Source organism: Mastigoproctus giganteus, chromosome 7 (genome assembly GCF_048544385.1).
Source record: "Mastigoproctus giganteus isolate SK-2022 chromosome 7, ASM4854438v1, whole genome shotgun sequence".
NCBI classification, from domain to species: Eukaryota; Metazoa; Arthropoda; class Arachnida; order Uropygi; family Thelyphonidae; genus Mastigoproctus; species Mastigoproctus giganteus.
The window spans coordinates 91,332,333-91,353,136 of NC_143581.1; the positions used below are offsets into that span (position 1 = coordinate 91,332,333).

Sequence of the window (20,804 nt, forward strand, 5' to 3'; positions counted from 1 at the left end):
GATTCTGCTCAGGCTTGGTTTAACTGTTAATTATTCTGCAGACAAGCTGAATAGGTATTTTGCATATACAATTCATGTATGAAGAGTTCTTTAGGGAGGGGAATACTAATAGTTCATCAAAATGTAAAAGAGAGCAAAGTGATTTTGTAATAATTCAGAGAAAAGTGGATTTGTTGAAGGTGAACATAAAAAAGGCACCTGGAGTGGATGGAACTATCCAATTATATTAAGGGAGGCAGCAAAGGGGGCCAAGCATCCTTGAATTCAAGAAAAGTCCCTATGGACTGGAGATGTTCAAATATATCCCCAATTCTCAAACAGTGATCAAAAGGTAAGGTAACATGAGTAATTACAGACCTATTAGCTTAACTTCTGTTCCACGAAAAATAATGGAGTCTGGTTAAAGAAATAATGCAGGATTCTGCACATGAATGCAATTATACTGCAGTCAATGATTTCTTAGGGGGCAACCTAGTCTAACCAATTCTGATTGGACACCATGACCCAGTAATAAAGGAACTGAATGCAAAAAATAATTTTGATATCATATACTTGGATTTCAGAAAAACTTTGATACTGTTGCACATAAAAGACTGCTATACAAATTGGGGCAGTGTGGCATTAAGGTCAAGTTATGGCTCTGAATAAAGGGATGGTTGAGTTGACAGACTAGTTATTAATGGACACTGCTCTTCATGGATTAATGTCTCTAATGGAGTCCCCCAGGGTTCAGTGCTGGGTCCATCGTTGTTTTATATATTTATTAATGATACTGACGAAGATACTGGAACAAGATCTAAAAAAAAATCAGAAATGGCATTTGAATTTTAACACTAACAAATGTAATGTACAATGGACCCCACTTTGTGATATTATTCCATTCCAGAGAACGAAAATATCTTAATGTGGACCCAATAACACACTGTTGATTGGTAATTTTGATATCACATAGATGGATTTCAGTAAAGCTTTTGATACTGTTGCACGTGGAAGACTGCTTTACAAATTGGAGCAGAATGGCTTTAAGGGCAAGTTGCTGCAATGGATAAAGGGATAGTTGAGTGGAAGACGACAGGGAGTGGTAACAAATGGACACTGCTCTGCATGGACTAATGTTATTAGTGGGGTCCACTACAGTTCGGTGCTGGGCCCATTGTAGTTTTGTGTATTTAACAATGATATTGATGAAGGTATATCAGGCTTAATGTCCAAGTTTGCAGATGGTACAAAGGTTGGCAGGATTGTTAATGATAGTAAAGACAGTATGCTACTGCAACAGGATCTATAAAAGTTAGGCAGATGGGCTGAGAAGTGGCAACTAAAGTTTAACATTGACAAATGCAAAGTAATGCATATGGGTAGCAGTAACCCCAGAGAAATGTACCAACTGTGTGGTACTATACTCAAGGTAGTGGAGAATAAGAAGTACCTGGAGGTAATCGTGCTGTCAGACATGAAGTTCTCTGGAAAGTGCAGACAGGCTGCCAGAGCAGATCATGGAGTTTTGTCAATAATATATAGCAATTTTGCTAACTGCGGCAAGGAGGCGATTATCCCCTTGTATAAGGCAATTGTCAGGCCACACCTTGAGTGTTGCGTACAAGCCTGGAGGCTTCATTTTAGGAAGGATGTAGAGTTTCTAGAATGAGTACAGAGAAGGGCAACATGATTAGTGAGAGGAACAATGGGGTTCTCTTACCAAGAAAGGCATAAGTTCTCTTACCAAGAAAGGCCTAAGTTGCAGCATCTGGAGACTAGGCACATGCAAGGTGATCTGATTGAGATGTATAAGGCCTTGAATGGTTTGGGCAGGCTCAACACTGATGGGATACTTCCGTTTGCTCAGATTAAGAACCTGAGGGGGCATAGATTCAAATTGAGGAAAGACAGTTGCAGAATAGACGTGCGGAAGTTTGCCTTTAGCCAGTGGGTAGTTGATTGCTAGAACAGACTTCCATCTGTTGTTGTGGAAGTTGACAGCTTAAATAAATTTAAAGCTGAACTAGACAAAAATTTGGAGTGATCAGATGGGTGAAATGGGAAGGGTTTTTTTTTTTTTTGGCTGATGCTATATAAGCTTGCTTTCTTGCATCATATGCCTCAACTAATGGTAATGCTAATGCCAATTCGTTCCAAGACGACCTTGGAAGTTGAAATTTTCTCCTTACTATGCTCTTTAGGGGACATATTATCAATTTACACAATGTTGTAAGTACACAAATTCAATTGTACAGTAAATTTATGTCAAATAAGCACAACAGAAAAAAATCACTTTAACTAAAGGATGCAAAAACAAAACACGTGGCCAACATGTTTACAAACAGTGCTATTGACTGAGAGGAAGGACCACACGGTCTGGTTGGAAACGATTGTAAGCCCATTGTAAAGAGAAATAAGTAGGCACTTATTAACATGATCGCTGGTTAGTAGAATCAGCCGCTTTATAGAGTCAAATTAAAAAAAAAAAAAAACAATTCAAATCATTAAAATGCACTACATTTTCATCATATGTTCAGTTATAAGAATCAATTTTCAACACCTTTGTGATATTTTTCTAAAGCACATTTCTGGAGGTCACTACCATAAAATAAAAACAATTTGCAGTTTCTGGTTTATTGGACTTTTCTGTTAGTGAAATTTATTATAAACGAATAGATAATACTGATAGCTTAAATTCTGTGGGTTTTACGTTATTATGGTGAAACGTGTTTCCCCTTCCATGAAATCTTCAATCATATAAAAAACATAAATAAAATTTCAGAATCATCTCTTCATTCCTATTTTTTAAGCTTCATACACTTGTTACTCCATATCTCACTTTCATGTAAAATGTTAGTTGCAGTTTAGGTGTGCTGGCCGTGTTCTTTGTTATTGATTGCATATCTTTTTTACTGTTTTAAATTTTACAACCCAAAAAAAAATGTCACTGAACAGAAATATCAATTTGTTAGTATGTACATATTACAGTATTAATTAAGCTATGTACCTAAGTGTAATTTTTTTTTTTTTGCTAGCCTGTGGAAAATATTTTTCCCATTTTCATGTATCATTTAATTTTGTTAATTGGTAAGGTAATAATGTGTAAATTTGTGATTTATATCTTTACTTTTATAGTCTATATATAATATTTCTCCTATTTTTTCTTATTAGAATCCCCATTTAATAGAATTAAAATTCAATTTGCAAACGTGATCACAATGACCGATGCTTATTACATGTCATACAGTGAATGTTATTTTATTATGGAGATCCCATCATAAAGTGATTTGATCAATTGATCAAAAAGATCATACACTGAACCAATTAGCCGACCGGGCTAGCCGGGTGGGTAAAGTGCCTGCCTGGCAACCCAAAGGTCGCGGGTTCGATTCCCGCCTCGGGCTTGGATCAAAGTACTGCAAAAACCATGGGAGGTGCATTATGGCCACAGAAGCCTATGCGCCAACAACTACCAAAAAAAAAAACTGAACCAATCGTAAAGCGAGGGTCCACTGTACTGCATATGGGTAGCAGTAATCCCAGATTAAAACACCAACTGTGTGGTACTACTCTCAGGGTTGTGGAAAATTAAAAAGGACTGGGGGGTAGTAATTGTGCAGTCATATTAAATTCTCTGAGCAATGCAGACAGGTTGCCAGGGCAGCTCATAGGATTTTTTGTCAATGATATACAAGAACTTTGCTAAAAGGGATAAGGAAGTGATTATCCCATTAGTTGTTACGCCAGAACTTGAGTACTGCATGCAGATCTGGAGGCTTCATTTTAGGACGGATATAGATCTACTGGAGAGGGTACAGAGAAAGGCAAGATTAGTGAAGGGAACGAAATGGGATCTTACCAAGAAAGGCCTTAATTCAACAAATTGCAGCATCTGGAGACCAGGCACCTGCAAGATGATCTGACTGAGGTGTTTAAAACTTTGAATGGATTGGTAAAGCCAGTTGCTGATAGCATTCTTCCTCTTGCTCAGACTGCACACATGAGGCAACAAATTCAAAATTAGGAAGAATGGTTTTGGAACAGATGTGCAAATTAGCATCAGCATAGGCACATGATGCAAGAAAGCAAGCTTATTTTTTTTTTATTTATTACTCCAGAACAGCAGAAACCTTACAGAGGAGGAATATAACAGTAATAATACAGATCTATTTACAGTCAATATACAATGTCAAATGTCAATATACAATGGAATATCATATATTACAGCGATTTGCATTTAGGCAAATGCAGGAATGACAGAGATTTGTGTATTTCTAACACCCTTTGTTGTTATATTTTCTTGTTTGCTCATAATTAATAGTTACTTTGAGTGAATTTTATTATTATAGTTATCCATTTTGTTTTTGCATTATTTCATATTATTATATTTATTTTCTTTGTTTATTGGAATATTTATAGTTAATATACACATTTATTTATTTTATTTTTTATTATTATTATTATTATTATTAAATTAATCATTTATTCTCATTTTCTAATTACTTGATTGTAAAACCTTGGCAATTCTTTTTTGATATTGATATCTTCAGCTAAAATATCAATGTTGGATTCGTTTAGCAATCTTGCAGTTCTATTGAAATAGTTTAATTTAAGATTATCAGTTCTGAATGGCTCTAGTGCCAGCAGATTGTTTATCAAGGCTCTTGGAGGGCAGCTAAAATTGATGAGGTAGAGCAGCTCGGGGTAATCCAGCTTTCCAGCCATGAGATGCATCAGGAATTTGCAGTCCGCCACAGCCCCTTATTTAACATTAGCCAAAAAAAAAATGCCCTCTCGGGTGATTACTTTGAGCAAGAGGAAGGATCACATCAGCATTGAGCATGCTCAAACCATTCAAGACTTTATACACCTCAATAACATCACCTCGCAGGTGCTTAGTCTCCAGACCCTGTAATTTGCAAAACTTAGGCCTTTCTTTGTAAGAGCAACCCTTTGTTCCATTCACTAATCTTGCTGCCCTTCTCTGTACTTGTTCCAACAGCTCTACATCCTTCTTAAAATGACGCCTCCAGACCTGTATACAGTACTCAAGGATTGGCCTGACCATTGCTTTATATAAGGGAATAATCGCCTACTTACCCCTGCTAGAAACATTCCTGTATAGCACTGACAAGACACCAATGAGCTACTTTTGCAGACAGTCTGCACTACTCAGAAAACTTCATATCTGCCTGCACAATTACCCCCAGGTCCTTTTCATTCTCTACCACTGTCGGTGTAGTGCCACACAGTTGATACGTTACTCTGGGGTTACTGCTACCAATATGCAGTACTTTACATTTGTTAATGTTAAATTTCAGTTGCCACCTCTCAGCCCATCTGCTCAACTTTTCTAGATCCTTTTGCAGCAACGTACTGTCATTAACAACCCTGCCGACTTTCGTATCATCTAAACTTGGACATTAAGCTGATATACCATCATCAATATCATTACTAAATACAGAAAACAACAATGGACCAAACACTGAACCATGGGGAACTCCATTAATAACATTAGTCCACGAAAAGCAGTGTCCATTGATTACCACTCTGTCTTCTCCCACTCAACCATCCCTTTATCCATAGCAGCAATTCGCTTCCAATGCCATAATACTCCAGTTTGTGCAGCAGTCTTCCATGTGCAACAGTATCAAAAGCCTTTCTAAGATCCAAATATATGATATTTGGATCTTAGAAAGCACCCCCAAGTGCTTTCTTAGAAAACCACCCCCAAGTCCCTTTCATTCTCTACCACTGTCAGTGTAGTACCACAGAGTTGATACGTTGCTCTGGGGTTGCTGTTTCCCATGTGTAGTACTTTACATTTGTCAATGTTAAACTTCATTTGCCACCTCTCAGCCCATCTGCTCAACCTTTCCAGATCCTGTTGCAGCAGCATAGTGTCAGTAGTGTCCTTGACAACCCTGCCAACCTTTGTATCATCTGCAAACTTGGACATTAAGCTTGATATACCATCATCAATATCATTTATAAATACAGAAAACAATAATGGACCCAACACTGAGCCCTGAGGGACTCCACTAATAACATTAGTCCACAATGAGCAGTGTCCATTGATTACCACTCTCTGTCTTCTCCCCCTCAACCACCCCTTTATCCATAGCAGCAATTTGCCTCCAATGTCACACTGCTCCAATTTGTGTAGCAGTCTTCCATGTGCAAAGTATCAAAAACCTTTCTAAGATCCAAGTATATAATATCAAAGTTATTCCCTGCATCCAGTTCTTTTGTGACTGCATCATAGTATCCAATCAAGTTGGTCAGGCAAGACTTCCCCTTAACAAAACCATGCTGTGTCTGAGCTATAACTGAAGTCTTGTCTAAATGATCCTGCAATGCTTCTTTAACCAGTGCCTCCATTAATTTTCCTGGAACAGAAGTTAAGCTCACAGGTCTATAATTACTTGTGTCAGCCTTTGATCCTCCTTTGTGAATTGGGGTCACATTTGCACATTTCCAGTCTATGGGTACCTCCCCTGAGTCCAAGGAAGCTCTCATAATTATGGCTAAGGGTTTGCTTACTTCCTTTGCTGCCTCCTTTAATATAACTGGATAGATTCCATCCACCCCAGGTGCCTTTCTTGTGTTTATCTTCAACAGTTTCTCCTCCACTTTACTCCCAGTTATTTCAAGATTCTGTAGCTTACTGCTAGAGTTGAATACACCTCTGGCATTCCCCTTGCTGAATAACTCCTCATGTGTGAATGTCGATGCAAAATATTCATTTAGTTTGTTAGCTACCTGAGCAGGATCATCAACAGTTGACCCATCAATATCAAGTGGACCAATCTGATCATCCCCTTCCTTCTAGAGTTTACATAAGTAAAGAACTCTTTGCATCCCTTGCCAAGGATTTCTCGTAATCTGCCTTCGCCTGCCTAACCTCCTTTGTAACTTGGTTGCATATCAACTTGTATCTATCATAGGCTTCTGTGTCATGTGTTAATTTGTAAGTAGCCCATGCATTTTTCTTCTCTGCCATATGCCTCAATAGTTCATCTGACATCCATTTTGGCCTAAACCTTGAACAATATTTCTTAGTTGGTATGTAAAGCCTTGTAGCTTCCAAGATAAGTTCTTTGAATGCTTCCCATTTTGAATTTGCTGTTGGTAACATCATCAGTTGGTCCCACTGTATAGAATTTAAATACTGTCTCAGTCCATCGTAGTCGCCTTTACGGAAGCAATAACCCTTCCCTTTACCCCTAATGGTAGTTACCTCTTTCAGTAACTCCCACTTCAGCACACTGTGATCACTGCCACCTAGTGGTTCATTTATCTGCAGATTCTTAATGCATGAAGAATCACTGCTGATAATCAAATCAAGAGTATTACTCCCTCTAGTTGCCTCCCGAACATGCTGATGTAGAAAACAATCATCCAATAAATCCACAAAAGCCCTGCTAGTGCGTGAGTAACCAGCCCCCAAATTCCAGTCAATATCTGGGAAATTAAAATCTGCCATTATAAGGCTCTCTGATTTACTGGCCTACTCTATTTCCCTGTACAGTTCCTTATTATACTCATCAGAGTCATTAGGCCTATAGCACACTCCTACTCTCAATTTTGATCTCCCAATGCTTATGTCACACCAAACTGACTCAACACTGCACTGTCCAGCGATGTCGACTGGCTTCACTTCCTTGGATTTTATGTGTTTCTTAACTAATAGCATAACCCCTCCCCCCCTTCCTATCCTGTCTATCCTTTCTGTAGACGTTGTATTCCCCAAACTGCAGTTCTGCATCCTTTATATCTGTGTGACACCATGTCTCTGATATCCCAACAATATCTGCCTTTGATGTTTTGAGCAATATCTCAAATTCATCAAATTTATTTACTAAACTCCTAGCATTGGTGTACACACAAGTATACCTGCACCTGTTTCTATTCTTAGCTACCCTAACACAACCCATGTGTTTACTTGTACCGCAATGGCTCCCAGCAGTCTCTGAAATACCATGCATCTTGTTTTTCAGGCTTCTGCTCATTCTAATAGAAGCAGTGCAAGAATCTCTTTCACCTCTGCCAGTGGCTACTGTCAATCTATTGGTCTTTGTCTCCCCCCAAGCTAGCAGTTTTCCGACCCACATAACACTGCCTCGATAGCATCAGCAAATATTCTTGCACAGTGGTTGTGCAGGCAGATATGAAGTTCTCTGAGCAGTGCAGACGGGCTGCAAGAGTAGCTCATGGAGTATTGTCAATGATATACAGGAATTTTTCCAGCAGGGATAAGGAGGTGATTATTCCATTGTATAAGGCAATGGTCAGGCCACACCTATAGTACTGTATACAGGTCTGGAGGCCTCATTTCAAGAAGGATGTAGAGCTGTTGGAACGAGTACAGAGAAGGGCAACAAGATTAGTGAATGGAAAAAAGGGGTGCTCTTACAAAGAAAGGCTTAAGTTTTGCAAATTACAGTGTCTGGAGACTAGGCACCAGCGAGGTGATCTGATAGAGGTGTATAAAGCCTTGAATGGTTTAAGCATGCTCAATGCTGATGGGATTCTTCCTCTAGCTCAGAAAAATCACCTGAGAGGGCATAAATTCAAATTGAGGAAAGACAGATGTAGGATAGATGTGCGGAAATTTGCCTTTAGCCAGCGGGTGGTTGGTTGGTGGAACAGACTTCCATCCCTTGTGGTGGAGGTTGATAGCCTAAATAAGTTTAAGGCTCAGCTGGACAGGTATTTTGAACGAACAGAGGGGTGAAGTGGAAGTGGGTTTTTTTTTTTTTTGGCTGATGCTGCATAAGCTTGCTTTCTTGCATCAAATGCCTCTACTAATGCTAATGCTAATGCTAATATCAAAATTATTCCCTGCATCCAGTTCCTTTGTGACCACATCATAGTATCCAATCAAATTGGTCAGACAAGACTTCCTCTTAACAAACCCATGCTGTGTCCAAGTTATAACTGAAATCTTGTTTAGATGATCCTGCAGTGCTTCTTTAACCAGTGCCTCCATTAATTTCCCTGGAACAGAAGTTAAACTAACAGGTCTGTAATTACTTGTGTCACTCTTTGTCCTCCTTTGTGAATTGGGGTCACATTTGTACATCTCCAGTCCATGGGTACCTCCCCTGAGTCGAAGGAAGCTCTCATAATTATGGCTAATGGTTTGCATACTTCCTTTGCTGCCTCCTTTAATATAACTGGATAGATCCCATCCACACCGGGTGCCTTTTTTATGTTTATCTTCAACAATTTCTCCTCCACTTTCCTCTCAGTTATTATAAAATCATCTAACTCACTGCCAGCATTTAATTCACCTCTGGCATTCCTCTCCCTGAATAACTCCTCATGTGTGAATATAGATGCAAAATACTCATTTAGTTTGTTAGCCACCTGAGCAGGATCATCAACAGTCGAACCATCAATATCCAGTGGATCAATCTGATTTATCCCTTTCCTTCTAGAGTTTACATAGGTAAAGAACTCTTTGCTATTTTATTTTGCATCCTTTACCAAAGATTTTTCATAAACTGCCTTTGCCTGCCTAATCTCCTTTGTGACTTGGTTACAGACCAGCTTATATCTATCATAGGCTTCCATGTCACCCATTAATTTATATGGGTCCCATGCATTTTTCTTCTCTGCCACATGTCTCATTAGTTCATCTGACATCCATTTAGGCCTAAACCTTGAACACTATTTCCTAGTTGTTATGTAAAACTTAGTAGCTTCCAAGATTAATTCTTTGAATGCCTCCCATTTTGAATTTGATGTTGGTAACATCATCAGTTCGTCCCTACAGTATAGAATTTAAATACTGTCGCAGACCGCTGTAGTCGCCTTCATGAAAGCAAAAAAACTGTTCCCTTTACCCCTGATGGTAGTTATCTCTGAGTAAATCACACTTCAGCACACTGTGATCACTGCCACCTAGTGGTTCCTTTATCTGCAGATTCTGAATGCATGAAGAATCACTACTGATAATCAGATCAAAAGTATTACTCCCTCCAGTTGCCTACCGAACATGCTGATGTAGAAAACATGTTGCTATAGCTATACCTGTATTTCTCATCGTAGTTAATAGGATGTTTTGATTGTGATATCTAATGCGTGCTTATAAAAGAGGTGGTTTATTGTCTTGTCCTGTGGATCATTTTTGTAAGTCTGTGGACCACAGGTTGGGAAAGACTGCTCTATGCTACTTTATTCACTTTTAGAGGGCTCATGGTAAATACATGGGAAGAAAATTGCTATGACAATGCTGTTCAAAAATGACAAACTGAAAATTTTAAAAACATTCAGTAAACATGTTCAGTGAATCCTTATTCAGTTCAATGGCTGATGTATGAATCTTGAAACTCAGAAACCGAGTAATCCATTGCTTATTAATCTTGTTTATGATTAGCAATTAAACAATTCCATGACCTAACAAGTTTCTGAATGTCTGATGAAATCTCCATCCTAAATTATCAACTCTAATGCAATGGATTTGGCAAATGGTCAATTTGAATACAAATTTGTTGATAAATGGGTAATTTGCTAGATTCACTTATTTTGCTGAACACTGCCATATCCAGCACCATTCAAATTGAGTGGTCCTAGATATGGCAATGTTTAACATGAAAATTAATAGTGCCAGATAATACATTGAGAAATTCAAGGAATTTGAATATACCAGCTAACCACATGAAATACTCAAACAGCAATGTCTAATGAAAAAAGAAAATGAACATTAAAGTAACTAGTTTACAAATGCTGCACTTTTCAGAAATGATGTCTTTCTTGATAAGAGTACACTTTTTGTCTCTTACCACTCAACCATTCCTTTATCCATAGCAATAACTTACACCTAATACCACACAGCACTAATTTGTACAGCATTCATTAGCATTAGCATTAGTAGAGGCATATGATGCAAGAAAGCAAGCTTATTCAGCATCAGCCAAAAAAAAAAAAAAAAAAAAAAAAAACAACCACTACTCCCATTTCACCCCTCCGTTCGTTCGAAATACCTGTCCAGCTGAGCCTTAAATTTATTTAGGCTATCAACTTCAACAACCAGCGATGGGAGTCTATTCCACAAACCAACTGCCCGCTGGCTAAAGGCAAATTTCCGCACATCTATCCGACATCCGTCCTTCCTCAATTTGAATTTATGCCCTCTCAGGTGATTATTCTGAGCAAGAGGAAGAATCCCATAGCATTGAGCATGCTCAAGCCATTCAAAGCCTTATACACCTCTATCAGATCACCTCGCCGATGCCTAGTCTCCAGGCTCTGTAATTTGCAAAACTTAAGCCTTTCTTCGTAAGAGCAACCCTTTGTTCCATTCACTAATCTTGTTGCCCTTCTCTGTACTCGTTCGAGCAGCTCTACATCCTTCTTGAAATGAGGCCTCCAGACCTGTATACAGTACTCAAGGTGTGGCCTGACCAATGCCTTATACAAGGGAATAATCACATCCTTATCCCTGCTAGAAAAATTCCTGTATATCATTGACAAGACACCATGAGCTACTCTTGCAGCTCGTCTGCACTGCTCAGAGAACTTCATATCTGCCTGCACAATTACCCCCAGGTCCTTTTCATTCTCTACCACTGTCAGCGTAGTACCACAGAGTTGATACGTTGATCTGGGGTTACTGTTTCCCATATGTAGTACTTTACATTTGTCAATGTTAAACTTCATTTGCCACCTCTCAGCCCATCTGCTCAACCTTTCCAGATCCTGTTGCAGCAGCATAGTATCAGTAGTGTCCTTAACAACCCTGCCAACCTTGGTATCATCTGCAAACTTGGACATTAAGCCTGATACACCATCATCAATATCATTTATAAATACAGAAAACAACAATGGACCCAACACTGAACCCTGAGGAACTCCACTAATAACATTAGTCCACGTTGAGCAGTGTCCATTGATTACCACTCTCTGTCTTCTGCCACTCAACCATCCCTTTATCCATAGCAGCAATTTGCCTCCAATGCCACACTTCTCCAATTTGTGCAGCAGTCTTCCATGTGCAAAACATGTGGAACAATGTCAAAAGTTTTACTGAAATCTAAGTTTTTGATGTCAAAATAATTTTTTCCATTGCTTTCAGCTGCTTTGTTACTGCATCATGGCATCTAATCAGATTGGTCATGCAAAGTCTTCCTTTAACAAAGCCATGCTGCAATTTCCACATACTCTGTTCCTGTCAAGTTAATCCTGCAATACTTCTTTAACCACTGATTCCATTATTTTGCCTGGAACACAAGTCAGGTTTACAAGTTTGTAATTACTCACTTCACCCTCTTGGTGCATATCCCTCTTTGAGAGACACTTGCAAATCTCTAATCTATTCTCTGTCATTCTCTGAATTCAAGGAGTTTAACTGTACCAGTTAACCACGTTCATTCTAGTATTAACATAAGTAAACAATTCTTTGCTACTTTTCTTTGCATTCTTGGTTAAAGACTTCTCATAATTTCTGTTAGCTTCTCATAATCTGCTTCTCATAATCCTAAACCACTTGGTGACTTGACTTGGCTGCAAACTAGTTTGTACTTACTGTAGATTTCTATTAGAATGAGCAGCAGCCTGGAAAGCAAGATAATGGAGATTTCCAGGACTGCTGGGAGTCATAGTACAACAAGTAAATACATGGGCTGTTAAGGTAACTAAGAGTAGGTTGTTGTTATTTGGCTTAGCAACACAAGGGCTACTGAGGCCAAATTATGTCCGCTCATAGTTTATTTAGTCGAAATATACTGCTGTAGATGTTAAATTAAATACTCCTGTATAGGCCAATACATTTTAAATAGGTTACAAGTTCTTGTATGTTTGCTTCATTTCCCAGGATATGAGTTAAATCATGTGAGAGATTCGCCCTAGAGACCGACTGAAAAGTGCTTGACCATATGGTTGAATATAAGGGACAATCAAAGAGAAAATGCCTAACAGTAAGTTGACTGTCACAGGATGAACATTGGGGGTGGATCTTCTCCCAGTAGCAGAAACAGATGGGTATAAGAGTGTGTCCAATTCTGAGTCTTGCCAGTACCACTTCCTCTCGCCTGTTTCGCCAAAAGCCTGAGAGCCACAGCTTTGGTTCTTGCTTTATCTGGTAAAGTTTATTGTTGGTGTTACTTTTCCAGATCTGTGACCAGTTTTCGTAACTTGCTTTGCGAATAACAGGCTTATAATCAGTGTAAGGAACCTGAGGATGTTCTGGGACAGCTGGCTGAGGATGTTTAGCTGCGAGGTCCGTACTTTCATTTCCCAGAATGCCAAAATGGCCAGGAATCCAGCAAAAACTGATTGACTGATTGGACACGCTGCAGGAAAATAGCTGAGAATGAATGTGTTTCAAGGTAGGATGAGAAGATGAGAAATTTGTCCTTATGCCAGAAACAGCACTGAGCGAGTCAGTGTAAATTATGGCAGGTGAGATGGAAAGTTCAATAATTTTACTAAGTGCTAATTTGATGGCATATAATTCGGCTGTGAAGATGCTGCAGGCTAATGACAGTGAGGCTGTAACCATTAGAGAAGGAAAAACTGCAGCAGCACATCGTACTGGCTGTTTTGGATCCGTCAGTATAGATTTTACAGGCATGGGAGTTCAGAGTAGTGTGAGCTAAGTGCAACTACCTGATATTAAAGGAAGGTACAGTATTCTTTCCCCACTCCAGAAAATATGTATCATGGGAGGCAAAAACGTATGTCCAAGGTGGAACAGGTGTAGTTGTGTCCTGAAAAATATCGCTTAAATTGATATTCCAACTCTGAGAAAGCTCTTTAATCCCGAGTGAAGCAGGTCTGTTTTCATTTGGCTTGCTCTCATAGAACAAATCCCACCAAGCATTATAAAGATACTCCCAACTGGGGTGAGATGGAAGATCATGTGCTTCGATATAAAGACTCTGGATTGGAGAAGTCCTAAAGTGCCCAATGCAGTCCTGAGAGCACTGTGCTGAACAACATTTAGACATTGTAAAGTAGTGCTCTTGGCAGAGTCATAGACCGGACAACAATAATCTAGCCGTGAACAGATTAAAGTTCTATAAATATGCAGTAGAGTATACTGATCAGTGCCCCGTGACATAACCGAGACTGATCGCAGTATATTCAGATGCGTTAGACATGTATTTCTTAAATGAGAGATATGAGCTTGGAAGTTCAGTTTGCTATCTAATATCAGTCCAATGGTACTAACAAGTGGGATTGGAATATTGTTTATTTGTAGTTCCGGATCGGGATGGAGAGCTCGTTTCTTGCAAAAGTGAGAGAGAGTGCATTTCTTTTCTGATAGTCTGTAGCCATTCCGTGAAGTCCAGGACTGTATTTTGGTAATGGCAAGTTGGAGCTGCCATTCGATAGTGTTCATACTTTGAGACTGACAGGAAATGGTAAGGTCATCTGCGTACATGTAAATTTCAACAGTTTTTGGAATATCTTGCGTTATGCTGCTAACTCGGATTGAAAATAGTGATGGACTAAGTATCGATCCCAAACTAAGAGTAGGAACAGGTGCGTGTATACTTGCATTTACACCAATGCTAGGAGTATAGTTAATAAATTTGATGAGCTTGAGGTGCTAGTCAAGACATCAAAGGCAGATACTGCTGTGATATCAGAGAGGTGGTGTCATACAGATATAAGAAGTGCAGAATTGGAATTTGGGGAGGAATGTGTGCAGGAAGGATAAACAGGACAGGAAGGGAGGGAGAAGGGGGTTATGCTGTTAGTTAAGAAAAACAAAATCTAAGGAAGTGCATCCAATTGATTTTGGTGGACAATGCAGTGTTGAGTCAGTTTGGTGTGAAATAAGCACTGTGAAAGGAAAAATGAGAATAGGTGTGTGTGTTATAAGCCTAATGAATCTGATGAGTATAATGAGCAATTTTGCAGAGAAATAGAGTGAGCCAGTAAATCAGAATGTCTTATAATGGGGGATTTTAACTTTCCAGATATTGACTGGAACTTGTGGTTTGGTCACTCACACACTAGCAAGACTTTTGTGGATTTATTGGATGACTTTTCTACAGCAACATGTTACAGAGGCAACCAGAGGGAGTAATAAGCTTGATCTGATTATCAGCAGTGATTATTCATGCATTAAGAATTTGCAGATAAAGGAACCACTGGTTGACAATGATCACAATGTACTGATGTGGAAATTACTTAAAGATGTAACTACCATCAAGGCTAAAGGGAAGGACTTTTGCTTTCGTAAAGGTGACTACAGAGGTCTCAGACAGTTTTTAAATTCTGTACAGTGGGATCAACTGATGATGTTACCAAAATTGAATTCTAAATTGGAGGCCTTCGGGGACTTAATTTTGGAGTCTACTAGAAATACTGTTCAAGGTTTAGGCCTAAATGGATGTCAGATGAATTAATGAGGCTCATGACAGAGAAGGAGAATGTATGGGATGCACATAAAGTATCAGGTGACACAGAAGCCTATGGCAGGTATAAACTAGTCTGTAATCAAGTCACAAAGGAGATTAGGCAGGCAAAGGCAGATTAAAAGAAATCTTTGGCAAAGAATGCAAAGAGTTCTTAACTTATGTAAACTCTAGAAGGGAAGGAAAGGAATGAATCAGATTGGACCACTTAATATAGATGAGTTGACTATTGATGATTATGCTCCGGTAGCTGATAAACTGAATGAGTATTTTGCATCTACATTCACACATGAGGAGTTATTCAATGAAGGAGGTGACAGAAGTTTATCAAATGCTAACAGGGAACTAAGTGATTTTGTAATAACTGAGAGCAAAGTGGAGGAGAAATTGTTAAATTTCTTAAGTTAAACATAAGGAAGGCACCTGGGATGGACAGGATCTATCCAGTTATATTAAAGGAGGCAGCAAAGGAAGTAAGCCAACCCTTAGCCATAATTATGAGAGTTTCCTTGGACTCAGGGAAGGTCCCCATGGACTCGAGGTGTGCAAATGTGCACCAATTCACAAAGGGGGGGGGGGGTTCAAAAGGTGATACAAGTAACTACAGACCTGTTAGTTTAACTTGTGTTCCGGGAAAAATAATGGAATCACTGCAGGATCATCTAGACAAAACTGCAGTAATAGTTAAGACACAGCATGGGTTTGTTAAAGGTTACACTGAACCCTGGGGAAATGTTAATAGTGGAGTTTCCCCAGAGTTCAGTGTTGGGTCCATTGTTGTCTTCAGTATTTATCAATGATACTGATGAAAGTATATCAGGTTTAATGTCCAAGTTTGCAGATGATATAAAGGTTGGCAGGGTTGTTAACGACAGTAAAGACAGTATGCTACTCCAGATAAGTTGATCTAGATAAGTTGGGGAAATGGGCTGAGAAGTGGCAACTGAAGTTTAACATTGACAAATGCAAAGTACTGCATATGGGTAGCAATAATCAAAGAGAAAGTAACCAACTGTGTGGTACTACACTCAGGGAAGTGGAAAGTGAAAAAGACCTGGGGTAATTGTGCATTCAAATATGAAGTTCGCTGAGCAGTGCAGAAGGGTGGCCAGTGCAGGTCATGGAGTCTTGTCAATGCTATATAGGAATTTTGCTAGCAGGGACAGGAAGGTGATTATCCCATTATACAAGGCAATGGTCAGCCACACCTAGAGTACTGTGTACAGGTCTGGAGGCCTCATTTTAGGAAGGATATAGAGTTACTAGAATGAGTACAAAGAAGAGCAACAAGATAGGTGAGGGGAACAAATTGGTGCTCTTACCAAGAAAGGTTAAGCTCTGCAAATTGAAGCGCCTGGAGAGTAGGCACCTGCAAAGTGATCTGATTGAGGTGTATAAGGCCTTGAATGGGTTGAGCAAGCTGAATGCTGATGGGATTCTTCTTCTTCCTGCTCAGACTAAGAACCTGAGGGGGGGGGCCAGTTTCAAATTGAGAAAAGACAGTTGTAGAATAGATGTGTGGAAATTTGCCTTTAGCCTGCAGTTAGTTGATTGGTGGAACAGGCTTCCATCTTTTGTTGTGGAAGCTAATAGCCTAAATAAATTTAAGGCTGAGATGGACAGGCATTTCGAACAAATGGAGGAGTGAAATGGGAGGGGTTTTTTTTTTTTTTGGCTGATGCTGCATAAGCTTGCTTTCTTGCATCGTATGCCTCTACTATTGCTAATGTCCCTCAATAATTTATAATCATCCCATGCATTTTTCTTTTCTGCCACTAACCTCATCAGTTTATCTGACATCTATTTAGATCTAAACTTTGAACAGTATCTATCTATTTGTTGGTACAAAAAGCTTAGTAGATTCTATTACTTTCCTGAATGCTTCCAGTTTAGAATTAGAATTTGCAGTTGGTAATATCAGTTAGTCTCACTAAAAAGTATTTAAAACTGTCTAAGACCACTGCAGTCACCTTTATGAAAGCAAAATCTCTTCCCTCTACTCATGATTTATGCAATATTGCATCAGTATTCTATGATCACCTGCTATTTGATGGTTCCTTTTTTTGTAAATTCTTAATGCATGAAGAGTCACTGTTCAAAATCAGACTCGAGAGCATCTCTTTCTCTTGTTGCCTCTCTATCATACTGCTATAGAAAGCTGTCATCCAATAAATCCACAAAATACCTGATATTGCATGAGTGACCAACCGACAAGTTCCAGTCAATATCTGGAAAGAAAAAAATCGCTCATTATAAAAAGAGGTGATTTACTGGCCCACTCTGTCTGTAAAGTTGTTCATTATACTCATCAAAGTCATTAGGCTTACAACACACTCCTATTCTCATTTCTGTTTTGCAAGTACTTATATCACACTAAATGACTCACACTGCACTGGACACACATCAACCGGGTGCATTGCCTTGTATTCTATATGCTTCTTAAACAAGAACATAACTCCTCCCTCCTCTCCTGTATACATAGTGCTGACTGTACTCAAATTTTGCATCTCTTATATCTGAGTGACTCCATGTTTCTGATAATTCTTACAATGTCTGCATTTAATAACTTAACAGTACTTTCAAATTCATTAAAATTATGCTCCTAGCATTGGTGTAGATGCAAGTATACATTAACCTATTTTTACCCTTAGTAACCATAACACAGCCCACTTATTTGCTTGTTCCATAAGTACTCCCAACAGGCACTGTAATCTCCAACACCTTCCTTTTTTTCTTTTTTAGGGTCTGTAGTCTAACAAAGGACCCTTATAACAGTTGTTTGTCTGTCCATCCATTTGTCACAGCAATGTATCTCTGGAACCACTCAACCTACTGACTTGAAATTTTGTATGGGTTTGTACATCATGTAGGCCAACAACACCATATTGATCGTTGTTGGCAAAAATTTGTCTGAGAAATGGGGGGTAAAATGTGGGGGACAAAAATGTTGACAACCTGTAGCTTATTATACACCATTCGAAAGAGCTCAATGAGTAAGTTTAAAATATAATTTTAAAATATTTTTAAAATTAAAAATGGCAGCACCAGACAGGAAAATGTGAGTAATTTGTGTTCGCCCCCCCCAAACTATTTTCATTGCTAATACAGCTAAAAATCACCCTAGCTATGCGTTATTCGATGCTTATCAAGGGAAAACTATTCCAGTTGAAATCCATCACTTACTTTTTGTGTTAAAATTAAAAAATCAATTTTTTATTGCACATCGATAGCACGTTTCTTTTTACTTTGTCTCCTTTTGGTGACAAAAAGGTTGCTAAATAGTTAATAATTCTATAAAGGTCATTTATAAATTTTGTAACAAGAAGTATTTTTAATAATTTACAAAGCTGGAGTTGTCCTGGCAAGAAGGTATTCAGAGAGCCAGTTCTGAGGCAGCGGTGATGGGGAGGTGCCTGCGTGGAGTCTTTCACGGCCCTCACCTGCCAGTGGCTTCTCCCTCAAAACTTTAATCGCTTCTCCAGAAAGACGTTGGTCGCTTCTCCCACCCTTGTCATTCACAACTGGAAAGACTCAAATAGATAATGTTTTCATTAGTTCCACAGTTTTAGGCCAAGCCAGGGTACTAGAAACATTTTACAGTTACCATAAAACTCTCTATTTGAGATACTACACTAACAACCATTGGTGACTACGGACCCTTCATCCTGGGTGCCCAGCACTCAGTAGTTGACCGATTTATTTTTATTTTGCCTTTGCAATTGCCATAAAATATTAGTCTGTGTATCATCCCAGAAAATACTCTCGCACCCCTTCTATTTAAGTGCATACCATCCAGGTAAAAACACTGCATCCCATTAACAAACACAGACCATGCTGAAAAAAAATCCACCCCTATGAGCCTTGAACAGTCTCTCCAGGGTTTAAATGATATTTAAGTCTCTCAACATGCACGTCCTCCTATTACGTCTTGGCACAATTAGAGAGAATTAAAATTTTAATCCTAACTCATACATTTTTCAAAACATTGTCCTGTGTCTGTTAAGTAAATCCTCAGATCTCTTCTTAATATCATTACCCAAACAAAACTATTTCCTTCTATGCCCTTAAAAGATAATAACTACTCTATAATGTCATTAACTTTATCCTGGCAGACAAACCCTGGTCCTATTCCACGTGTCCCATTTTTTATTATATAAAATCTGATCAGCCTGTATTAATGTAGTTCTCTTCTAAATTAAAAAGGCAACTTATATGATCAATGAAACTTATTTATTGAATCAATTTATTAAATGGAAAAAGGTATGAAAAATAAATTTTTGTTTACAATATTACAATTGCATTGTAATAATAATGCTATTGCAATTAATTATCATAACCAAGAGGGGCATATTTACAGTGCATTAATTCCAGAAGAGAGATGGTAAGTTTAGGTATGACTTTTAATTGGGATGGTTTACACCAGTATTCCACAATAACTAATTCTAATTATCTTGTCAATCTAAAACAATCGATTTAAAAACAAATGTTTTCATAATATGAAATTCATATATATATTCATAATTGTAAATGCATTATAAGCGGAAAAAAAGGGAAAAAAAAACGGATGTAATACAAATATAACCAGAATAGAACTTCACAATTTTATTATTATTATGGTGCAAGGAAGCCTGTGGCTTATACTGCACCAGCCAAAAAAAAAAAAAAAAAAAAAAATTGAGTACCCTGAGTGAGTGAATGAGAGAGAGAGAGAGAGAGAGAGAGAGAGAGAGAGAGAGAGAGAGAGATGCTTTTATCAGTCAGCCCAACTGCAAAAGAAAGAATACACTGAAAAAGAGTCTTCCCAAAGGGATAACATATACAAAATCAATTTCATCAGAAAAAAATACACACAAAAAAATTACATTTAATATATACACCCATCGCTGCATCCTTTAATAACCTTGAAATGTGGCGAAGTACCAACAAGAAAAACACCGATTTAAATATGTGGTCAAGATTTGTTAATAGCACAAATCTTTCAAATACATATGGAACCACGAAGCTATTTTAAATCTATAGCTCTCGCGATTTTTTAACTCTAAACAATAATTAAAATAAAACTTACCCAATTGCAAACAAACCCAATACGAAAAGCCATCGCGAGCAACTCTCCTCTCTTATCTGGATGAACAAGAAGAGTGTTGAGGTGGATGCAGCCCACAAGCAATACCGTAGCGCCCACTATACGATGGGGAGGAAAAAAAGATGAAAGTTTGTCAATAACAACCAAAGAAGCTCGTAAGTTATGCGCAAAATATTATTATGCTGTTGGTTTTGGTTTTGGCACGAGGGATAACAATTGCCATTGTGCCTTTCAAGGTACGGTTTTTTTTTTTTTATGGTTTTAGATGAGCATGCTGATCAGAACTGAGACAACATATTTATCTTCTTTATAAATGTGAAGAATTCATCGTGATTTGCATAATTTCCCAAAATATGCTTCAGTGTGTT

The 20,804-nt window shown here is 38.4% G+C and overlaps 1 protein-coding gene across 1 annotated transcript in view; it reads right to left on the reverse strand.

The window, feature by feature from the left end:
• LOC150083068 (aconitate hydratase, mitochondrial-like) overlaps positions 1–20,504 on the reverse strand; it is a 305,010-nt gene extending 284,506 nt beyond the window's left edge. The window contains exon 1 of the mRNA XM_090377767.1: positions 20,419–20,504. Within this exon, the coding sequence (XP_090233893.1) occupies positions 20,419–20,451 (33 nt within the window). The 5' untranslated portion in view covers positions 20,452–20,504. The remainder of the gene's footprint in view (positions 1–20,418) is intronic.
• Positions 20,505–20,804: the final 300 nt, after the last annotated feature.